This window comes from Sciurus vulgaris (genome assembly GCF_902686455.1).
Source record: "Sciurus vulgaris genome assembly, chromosome: 15".
Lineage (NCBI taxonomy): Eukaryota > Metazoa > Chordata > Mammalia > Rodentia > Sciuridae > Sciurus > Sciurus vulgaris.
In genome coordinates this window covers 87,206,330-87,216,436 of record NC_136476.1, presented here as the reverse complement: position 1 = coordinate 87,216,436, position 10,107 = coordinate 87,206,330, and the positions used below count along the sequence as shown (strand labels likewise).

The 10,107-nt window shown below is 60.2% G+C and overlaps 1 protein-coding gene across 1 annotated transcript; it reads right to left on the bottom strand.

Moving 5' to 3' along the window:
- Positions 1 to 350: 350 nt before the first annotated feature.
- GFI1B (growth factor independent 1B transcriptional repressor) lies at positions 351 to 9,983 on the bottom strand. The gene is made up of 8 exons (XM_079111773.1): positions 9,919 to 9,983; positions 4,197 to 4,321; positions 3,967 to 4,081; positions 3,509 to 3,646; positions 2,811 to 3,082; positions 2,597 to 2,734; positions 1,406 to 1,670; positions 351 to 1,061 (listed from the first exon to the last, which is right to left on the bottom strand). The coding sequence occupies exons 3-8, from the start codon at positions 4,061 to 4,063 to the stop codon at positions 883 to 885; spliced, it is 1,089 nt and encodes a 362-aa protein (XP_078967899.1). The 5' UTR covers positions 4,064 to 4,081; positions 4,197 to 4,321; positions 9,919 to 9,983; the 3' UTR covers positions 351 to 882.
- Between the last annotated feature and the right edge of the window lie 124 nt (positions 9,984 to 10,107).

The window sequence follows — 10,107 nt, the reverse complement described above, 5'->3', positions numbered from 1 at the left end:
GAAAAATAAAAGAAAGAAAAGAGAAGACATGAGCTGCAGCCCAGGAGGCAGGCAGTCTGGAAAGACCCCCGGAAGCAGCTGCCTGGGGCCTGGCCGACGCCTGCCCTGGGTGCCGGCCCTGGCGGGAAGAGCTGGGTGCTGTGTGAAGCGGGGCTTGGAGATGGAAGCCGCCTGGTCCTCTATGCGCCTGCTGGGCTGCGCTCCCCTCCCTCCTGTCTCGGGGCCCCTCCACAGCCTTCTCTGCGCCCCGAAGCTCCCCACCACCCCTCCCCAGAGCCCCGTGCATCCGGAGGCACCAGCAAGTGCAGGTCACCTGGGAACAAATCTTTATTTTTATTTACAGTAACTGAGCGGAGCAGGCTTTTGACGGCAGCGACTGCCCTGTGGCCTGACGCCAAACCGGAATCCTAGTGGACAGTCAAGCGTTGGTGGCGGTCGGCGGCAACCAGCACACCTGGTCACCCCGGGGCAGGAGGCAGTTCTGAACGTCTGTGGCAGCCAGAAAGGGGTCCCTGGAAATCTACGATGGCCACATCCAAGCGGGCAGCAGGCAGGGGGAGGCTTCCGCCGTGGGTGCGTCCTCCTGGGTGGGTGTTCCAGCCTTCTGGTTCTTTCGGGGTGAGCACATCAATGGACAAGCTCAGCTCAGAAAGACCCAGACCAGCCCTCACACTTTGTGGCAAGAGACGTGTTGGTCCAGAGAGGAAGAGTCACTTGCCCGAGGTCACACAGCAGTTTCATGAGTCTCAAAACAAGTTTGGAGGCTCCTGTCAGTGCAACCTCCAGGAGTCTGGGGATCTGCGGGCGCGAAGCTGGCCTGAAGCTGGCCTGAGGCGAGGGGACCTCCAGGCAGGCTGCCCGAGAGCCGGAGGCGGGCACGCCTCACTTGAAGTTGTGCTGGGTCTCCCGGTGCCGCCGCAGGTCCACCTTGCGCTGGAAGCCCTTGGCGCAGAGCTCGCAGCTGAAGGGCTTGAAGCCGGTGTGCTTGCGGCTGTGCGTGATGAGGTTGGAGCTCTGGCTGAAGGCCTTCCCGCACACCTGGCACTTGTGCGGCTTCTCCCCTGGGAGGCAGGGAGGGCAGCGGAGTGAGGCAGCAGCCAGGCCAGTGCCCCCCACACCGCCTGAGATAGCGAGGAGCCAGAAGGGGCTGCACTGTCCTCAGGAGGCCGGGGGCCAGGTCCCCCTTGCTAGGTCCCCACGGCTGGCCCAGGCCAGGCAGAGAGGTGCCACCAGTGAATGCGTGAGCGAGTCACCTGTGAGTCTCATTCTGCCCAGGGGCCACCACCACCCTGTCCCCGCCCACGCTGTATCCACTCCTGAGTGTGCACCAGCGCCTCGGGCCTGCAGCCCCACCAGCGTGCGCCGCCCATCACCCAGCCCCGCCCCTGCCGGCCAGCTGGCTCACCGGTGTGGATGTAGGTGTGCTTCTTCATGTCTGACTTCTGGTGGAAGCGCTTGCCGCAGAACTGGCAGGGGTAGGGCCGAGTGTCCGAGTGGATGAGCAGGTGGGTGGACAGGGTGGACGAGCGCTTGAAGGCTTTGCCGCACATCCGGCACTCAAAGCTGCGCTCCTGCCGGAGGAAACGAGGCCCCAGGGGGTCAGGCGCAGGTGGGGCCTCGCCGCCCCGGACAGCCAGGCTGGGCGCGGGACTGGACCGGGCTGGGATCCCCTGAGGAAGACGACACTCCGTTGGGGTGGCCTCGAGGCGGGGCCCACGGGGCAGGACCCGGGAGGCCCCATTTCTGGGGTAAGACTGAGGCGTGGGCCTGAGAGGCCTGCAGGATGCCCCTGCTCCAGAGTCCGTCCACACAAGGCTCTGCTGACTGGCTGATGGACGTCTAATCTGAGAGCCTCTACAGGAGCCACATTCCGTGGCCCTGGACCCAGAGCGAGCCTCCGAGGCGGGCCGAGACAGCTGAGCAGCGGCCTCGTCAAGAGTTCCAATTACTGAGGCCCCGATTCTGGCCTCTGGGCAGCCATGTGATTTTAGGTGGTCACTTAACCTTCCTGAGTCTCAGTTTCCCGGTCTGTACGTTGGGACTCTAATAGTCACGGCCTCAAAGTGTTGTTGGGGAGGCTTGGAGACTCAGAACAGGCTGGTGCCCAGCAGGCGACAGGGGCACTGGAGAGGAAGCCCTCACAGTCCTTCCTTGCCCTTCTCTCCTGACCTCTGTTCACCCCAGTGTTGGTGAACTGGGTCCAGTTCCCGTGCCCACCTGGAGTGGAGCACCAAAGCTGGAGCTTTCTTAGTGGGGCTTGTGACCCTAACTCCCAGTCTCTGAGAACTGTGGTCCTCAAAGCCAAGGACACCTGCTCGGGCCACTCAGGGGACAGAAATGTTTCTGAGCATCCCAGACATTGCTGTCTGCCAGACCTCACCGGGGTCAAGAGCTTCTTCCAATCAGCTGGGTCGACTGGAGACCCAGTAGCGCTGGGGGTGTGTGGGAGAGCCAGACCTGGGAGACCTTTAGTCAGGGGCCCCCAACTGCATGGCCTTCAGGGAGAGGAAGAGAGACCCAGCCACAGCCCCCAGACCCCCGAGGTAAGCATCTCTCAGTGGTGGGCAAGGGGGTCCTGTCTTGGCCAGCTGCTCACCTGGGAGTGGACGTGTGTGTGCTGCTCCAGGCTTACAGCGTGACCGAAGGTTTTGCCACAGATGTCGCAGGCGAAGGGCCGGGTCCCACTGTGGGAGCGGCGGACATGCACTTCCAGCCCGTGAGGGGTGGAGAAGACCTGGGGCAGGGGCGGAGCGTGAGAGCCCTGCAGGAGGCAGACCCGCGGGCCCGGCCAGCTGCACCTGCTGGCTCACCTTGCTGCACGTGACGCAATGGTAGGCGTCCATGCCTGGGGAGTAGCGCAGGCCGACATCCAAGGGGGGCTCAGCGCTGGGCACCAGGGGGCTGCCGTACAGCCGGACAGAGCGTTCCAGGAAGGCCGACTGCATGGTGGTAGGGGCCTGCTGGTAGCTGTGGCCGTAGGATGAGGCCAGAGCATCCCAAGAGAAGCTGGGCTTATAGAAAGGGGGTGAGTCGGACAGTGGCGCGTCCCTGTCCTGGGGTGGGGCCAGCACGATGGGCCCCTCTGTGGAGACAAGGACACGTGCCTAGTGAGTCACTGAAACACAGGGCGCCTGCTCTCCGCCACCCACCCCACCTGGCGACCTCCGTCGAGGGGTCCGTGTGCGACCCTGCATATTCCCTGCGGGGCTGTTCGTGTCCCTGTTATGGTTCCTCAGCCTTTGCAGCCCAGAAACACCCCTCCTCACCCCAGGACGCTCTCACCGCTGCAGGCACCTGCTGTGTGCTGCCGGCCCACCTCCCAGCAGCCCCCAGCCGGGTTGAGCTCCCAGCGTAGCAATGTCCAGGCAGAAGCCAGAGAGCCCGTATGCATCCAGGGGACCTTGCGGGTCCTTCCTGACCCATGAGCCTAGCGGGTGCTGCTTCTGGAGCCCGTTCAGTGTCCCCCACCTCAGCTCCCTGGGGAGTGGCCGGATCCTGGGCTGGGTACCTGGAGCCGAGGCCATCCTGCTCAAGCTCTGCCCAGGCTCCAGCATAGGCTCCCTTTTGACACGGTTCCAGTCGAGGTATTGGTCTGGGGGCAGTGGGCTGACCACAGGGCTGTTGCTCAGGACCTGGTCCCTGGTCACTGTGGGGAGACAGGACTTCAGAGTCACCAGCTGCAGCTCCTGAGAAGCCTGCAGTGAGCACTGGGGGGCCCTACCTTCCCAGGAGGAGGGGCCCTGGGGACCCTCTGAGGTTGCTTCTGGCTGCTCATGTGCAGGGGCCTGGCTTCTAGAGCAGCCCTCAACTGCACCTCCAGTAGGACCCACCCGTCTGTGACAGCCCCCTTCTAAGACCCATGTCCCCGTCACCGCAGGGGAGCTTGCCAAGCTGCCGCTTCTGGACTGGCAGAGGGGCTGCTGGGGAGGGCCTCACTGCAGCTGGCCAGCCTGGACTCGGACTCACCGGGGGCCATGGCGGGGGGCCAGGCCGGGTCCTCCTGGGCGCGCGGCTGGTGGTAGGTGTGGGCCTTCTTGCTCTTCACCAGGAAGGAGCGGGGCATTTTCAGAGGTCGCCCCACCTGCGAGGGGGGGGCAGGCGGTTAGAAGAGCAGGACAGTGCTCCCCTGAACTCAAAAGCCCCCCGAGATGAGGACACCAGCCTGCTGGGTTGAACAGCATCCCCACAAAGCTCACCTCTACCTGGACCTGGGACCTTGTCGGGAATAGAGTCTTGTAGACGGAACCGAATGGAGATGAGGTGGTCCAGAGGGAGGGAGGGCCTCAAATCCAATAGGACCAGTGTCCTTGCAGAGGGAAACCTGGGCACAGACACACAGGGAGAAGGCCTGTGACCATGGTGGCTGGGATCCCAATCATGTTCCTATACGCCGGGGAACGCCAAGGTGTGTGACGGACTCCTCAGAGCTTCTGGAAGGATGCGACCTTGCTGACGTTCGATTTTGAACTTCGAGACCCCAGAACTGTGACGGAGTTCACTTCTGTTGTCTTCAAGCCACCTTGCTGGTGGCACACAAAGGCTGCCCTCCCTGAGTAGCAAAGGAATACACTGGTACCCTGGAAGTCCAGGGCCAGCCTGCTCCCACCAGCAGGCCCCGGGTTGGACAAGAGCAGAGAAGGAAGGAGAGGGGCCGGGGTCTCTGTCCGTGACACAGTGTGGACCCCACTTCTAGAAAGCTGCATGTAATTCCCAGAGGGACCCAGCTTTAGATGCCACAGAACAAAAGTGGTCTGTCCTCTGGCTTGGGGATCAGAAGCTCTCGAGTGTTAATCTTGGCTCACTGCTGTGCAACTTAGGGCAGAAACTGAACCTCTGTGGTCCAGCTTCATTTTCTGAAAGGTATGACATCCAGGCGGTCATGCTGACAAGTGTGTCTGGTCCCCCAGGGAGGAAGGACCTTCTCTCTCCCAGGAGTAGAGAGGGTTTGGGCCCAAGAGGACACCCCTGGACCACACACCTTCATCGACTCAGGAAGACTCAAGTGCCCACCAGCTCTCCTTGTTGGGAGCCCCGCCCAGCGTCACCACTGAGCCTCCGACCAAGGGCGTGGGAGTCATGGAGAACCAGATCTGTCAAGGTGCTGCCCTGGCCCTAGGTCCAAGGCTGTGCAGAGCTGGGCCATCCTGACCCCCACTTCTCCTCCCCCAGCACTCTCCCCAACAGCTTGCATCCCTGGCTGCCTGCTATTCAGCCTCTCCCAAGGGCCCTGGGGAACAGCATCCCCTGGGTCCCTGTCCTCCATTCCCCGAGGCTGCACCCACCTGAGCTCAGAGCTCAGAAGAGACACCAGCCCTGTGAGGCCCAAGCAGAGTCCCACCCCCACCCCGCCAGCCTCCAGGCAGGGTTGCAGGGGTGAAGGCGGGAAAGGATTTCAGCTCCTCCAAACAGCCGTGGGGGCTGGGCGATAAGGCAGTGCCCTGCACAGGGCCAGGGGTGGGCGATTAGAGAAGGCCGTGGCAAGGGCCCAGAAGGGACGACCAGGGTCGGCAGGAGAGCGCCTTGGCCAGCTCGTCCTCTGGCTCAGAGCCCCGCTGGCGGCACCAAGGGTCTGGGCTCGGCAGCAGCAGAGAGGGATAGCTCGGGTCCAGTCCCGCCTTGCTGTGGACGTTGTCTCTGTGTCACCATGTCCAGATCTGCTAAACAGGAATCATTCCTGATGCCATGGGACTGCTGGGAGCAAGACAAACCTTCCACATTCCACAGGAGGAATGAGCTGGCACAATGGCACACACCTGTCATCCCAGCGGCTCAGGAGGCTGAGGCAGGAGGAGCACAAGTTCAAAGCCAGCCTCAAAACTTAGTGAGGCCCTGTCTCAAAAAGAGCTGGGGAGTGGCTTAGTGGTTAAGCACCCGGTTACCGCTCACGAGGTGCCCAGTGTGTGCCTCAGGGAGCCACGGGTGGTGGCATCTCTGCCCAGGTGAGGAGGAGCTTCACAGGCCAGGAAGGAGGCCTGCATCCCGCTGCGTCCCCAGTATCTGGGACAGAGTGGGTGCACCACCTGCAGGACAGCCAGCTCTGGACCCGTGGCCCAGTCCCCAGGGACCTGGGGACATGCTCAAGGCCTCCTCTCTCTGAGCTCTACTAGGAGGGGTAGGGTCCCTCCCCTGTCAGTCTCAGCTCTTTGAACAAAGGCCCTGCAGAGCCTGCCACAGTCAGGCAGCCCACAGCCCCCTTATCTTCCAGGGACACATCTTCCTCCTCCTGCCTCTTCCCTCCCCTGCCAGGGCTCCCCACACCCCCTTCCTTCCCCCTCTGAACTCTTCGCCCTGGAAACTTCCTGAGGAGGCCAGACCCCAGGCAGAGTGGGAGGGGACCCCTGTGAGCTGGGCCAGGGCTGGGTTCCCTCCACCTTTGTCCTGTGGGGGCCGCCCAGAGTCGTGGTCTGTCAAAAGATGATCTATCTGTTTTTTTACACACACCATTTTGTTAGGAAATTGGCTAGGAACAAGGTGCCCGTTGAGGCCCCTGAGACAGCACCAGGGTAAATCGGCACCCAGGGTCTGCTCAGCCACCTGTGTACCTTTAGGGAGCCCTGTCCCATACTGATGTCACCAAGGAGGAGCCTTGGTTCAGAGGCTGCCCAGGACCCCAGGGCGGAGCAAGGACCCTGTCTGCTGGCTCTGGGGCCTCCATGCTCCTGAGGAGCAGACCAGCGGGTGGGCACTTGTTCCCTCTATATGCACCACACACTGGGCTGCGGGTCCGCACCCTCGCACCCTTGTGGCATTTCCCCAGCTGGGGGGATGGTGGCTTGTCTAAGGTCACGGCAGAGCCAGGCCCAGGGCTCCTGTCCTCTTAGAATTTGACTAGCACCATCTGAGCTCCTTGCAGCCTGTGGCACAAAGAGCAAGAAAGTTTAAAGCTGAATTCCTCTGGTCTTCAAGTCTTTTGCAAATCTCCTAAAGCCCCAAGTCAGGTCTTGCAGGGGTGCAGGTAGGGCCAATGAGGAACGGATTCCCCTATGGCAAGCTTTGCCCTTGGGCTCAGAGCCAGAGGGGTGGACGGGTCAACTGACTGCATCCCAGGACAGCAGTGGCAGGCTCTGGGGTCACGAGCTTGCGCTGAGCTACATGGTGGCGAAGGGGAAGGGGCGCCAGTTTCTGAGGTTCCCCACTGGAGGCAGGGAATTCTGGAGCCTACTCCAGGGATTTCCCTGATCTTCCATCCCCTCCTCACCCCGCGGCCTGGCAAAGTACCAGGAAATCAGCCAACCCCACGGCCAAGCTCCCAAGCCCTCAGTGGGAGCCAAGCGCACCAGGTGAACTTCCTTTTGGCCCCTGTTAGCTGAGTTAAAAAAAAAAAAAAAAAAAAAACAGGAACCAGTCACCTATAGTGCAGTTAATTAACAACCACTTGGTTTTGATTCACACGGACCATTCTGAGAAAGAGCTAGAAGCAGAGATTGTGAAAGAAGCTCCGGGTTTCTTCATAAAACAGAGGTGTTGATGGTATCGGGCCTCCGGAAGGAGGCCCCATGCTAACTTGGCTCCATTAACCTCCCATCCTGATGGAGCGTCCCCTGACCCAGTCAGATCCCGGCAGTCGGGTCTCCTGGGGACTCTGCCTGCACCCTGACAGCATCCTGCACCCAGATCCCAGGTGGAGTCAGGTCCACCGGCCTTTGGTTTTCCTGTAGGGAGGCGCTGGTAGCGCCTGTGGGGATGAGTCTGATTTTGCGACCTTGCGCTTGTGACCGCGGCAGCCGCCAACCTGGGTTTGGTTTTCCTATCTCTCAAAAGAGACGGTTGGGCTAAGATTTCTAAACTTCCCTTTTGCTCTAAAATCCCATGCCGGACTCGCTGACCTTCAGCGAGGGACTGGCCCACCTTGGCTAAGACACTCATCACTTGGGTTCCCTTTTTGGGAGGGTTGGGTAAGACGGAGCCGATTCTCAGGGTCAGCTACAGAGGACCCCTGGGACTTCCTTTATGTTTAAAGACACGAGGGGAGAAACAGACAGACTCAAAATCTTTCCCGCTGGGAGTGGAGGGGACAGGAGCCGGCCATGCCGGGGGGGCCTAAAAGGAGGGAACCAGCTTCTGGGTCCGCATCCAGAAGCACCAGTGACAGGATTTCAGAGAGCTCTTTGCACACCCACGGCCACAGCGGCATCATCCACAGTGGCCAAGAGATGGAGTCGGCCCATGGACGAGCGGATAAGCCAACTGTGGCCCTCCATTGGGGGTGGGCGTTATTCAGCCTTAGAAAGGAAGGAATTCTGCTACCTGCAATGGTGGTGGACCTTGATCCCCTGAGTACCTGGGACAGGCAAATTCAGAGGCTCAAGCAGAGGGGAGGTTTCCAGGGGCTGGTTCACAGGTACACAGTTCCAGTTTGATTTTACAAGGTGAAACAGCCACAGAAAGGGTGCATATGCTCCATACCACAGCACAGTACACCTAAAAATGCCTACAATGAGCGAGGCACCGCGGACACACCGTGGGCCCAGCTCTTCAGGAGGCTGAGGCAGGAGGAGCTCTTGAGCCCAGGAGTTTCAAGCCAGCCTGGGCAACATAGCAAGATCCATCTCGAAAAAACATTGTGGCAGGAGGCTGGGGGTGTAGCTCAGGGGTAGGGGTAGAGTGCCTGCCCAGCATGTGCAAGACCCTGGGTTCCAGTCTCAGCACCCCCCCCCCAAAAAAAAAAGCCAAAATGGTCAATTTTGTGAATATGTATTTTATCACAATAAAAAAATAGTGAGCAAATGAAGCCCTTCCCACACATCTCTGCATTAGCAGCTCCCCTTGGTTGAAATTTCTGGAAGGAACACAAAGCCCCTCTCCAGACCAGGGGGGAGTTTTCTGCTGTTTCCACCCAGGGTGTAGATGCTGTATCAGGAGGAGGGTCTGGGAGTCGAGCATGACCAGGCTGTTTTCCTGGTCCCAGAGGAACCTGGCCAGCCCACCCTGCTGTCCCGGAAGCCTTGAGACACCCTCTGCACTGGTTTTGGCACTTCTGCCAGTCACGCCTAACTCAGGTATGGCTCTCTGACTTCCTCCAAGACCTGTCTGCAGGGAAACCAGCACATTGACCCCCAACTCTGAGAGCAAGAAAAGGCTAGGAGGGTCTCTATCTCCCCGTCCAAGAAATTGCTTCTGCAACCCTCTGAGGACCAGCAACTAGCTGCTTTCCCAGACCTGGGATATTCTACTGTTGCCTACCACGAAATACAGCCGGCAGGGGCAGTGCAGCCAGCTTCCAGTAGCCACCAGGTCCACAGCCAGCGATTGTCATTTAATTTGCCCCCAAAGATGATATAACATTGCAGATGTTCTTCCCAGAAAAAAAAAAAAAAAAAAAAAAAAAAAGAAAAGAAAAGAAAAAAACAAACGCCATGCACGGGCACTTTCCAAATGCCTCTTTAACCAGCCCTGCTTTTGAGTGAGCGTCTCTCCCCAGGCGCCCCCAAGAGTCATTCTGGCCCCCCAAAATAGATAGAAAAGTCCAGGAACAATCACAGAGAAGAGGGACCTGAGACAGCAGTTCCCGCCTGCCGTCCTAGTGTCCGGGGAAACTGGTGTGGCTTGTCCGCTCCCCTCCGTGGGCTCCAGAGGGTAGGGCACCTGGCTCGGGAGTGTCCCGGGACCCGTGTACCCGGCACTGCCCACATCCCGGGAGAGCGGGGCGGGTGTCACTTGGTGCAAGTCGGCGATGTCTGTCCGCCTAAAGAAGAACTGGGAAAAGTTCAGGAGACGCGGCTCCCACAGGGGCTCAGCCCAGGCTGCCGTCACCACCTGTCCCCCTACCCTACCCGCTAGAGACAGCAGGCGGCATCCCCAGGAGACTTCCGCCCACCTGTTCCTCCAGTAACTTCCAGAGCAGCTAGGAGTCCTGCTGAGAGGACCTCGGTGAGAAGTGCACTTTTAAAAGCAGCGCCACGCGCCGCCAGCACTCACCGCGGGAGCGGCCCCCTCCGCCGGGGGCGCCGCGCCGAGCCTCCGAGCCGGTCCCTGGGCACCGGCCTCCACTCCGTCAACCTCGCGACTCTGCACAAATAGACACTTCTCCTTTTCTCTGTGTGTGTCTCTGTGTTTTTTCCTCTTCTGTTCCCCTCCCTGATTTTCAATCTGATTATTTGTGTCAAA

Bases quoted from the DNA above. Each gene is read 5' to 3' on its own strand.
- GFI1B (XM_079111773.1), bottom strand. From the start codon at position 4,063: ATGCCCCGCTCCTTCCTGGTGAAGAGCAAGAAGGCCCACACCTACCAC. The intron at 3,083-3,508 runs GTACCCAGCCCA...TTGTCTCCACAG, and splicing joins CAGGATGGCCTCGGCTCCAG to AGGGGCCCATCGTGCTGGCC. The intron at 1,671-2,596 runs GTGAGCAGCTGG...CGTCTTCCTCAG, and splicing joins ACACACACGTCCACTCCCAG to GGGATCCCAGCCCGGTCCAG.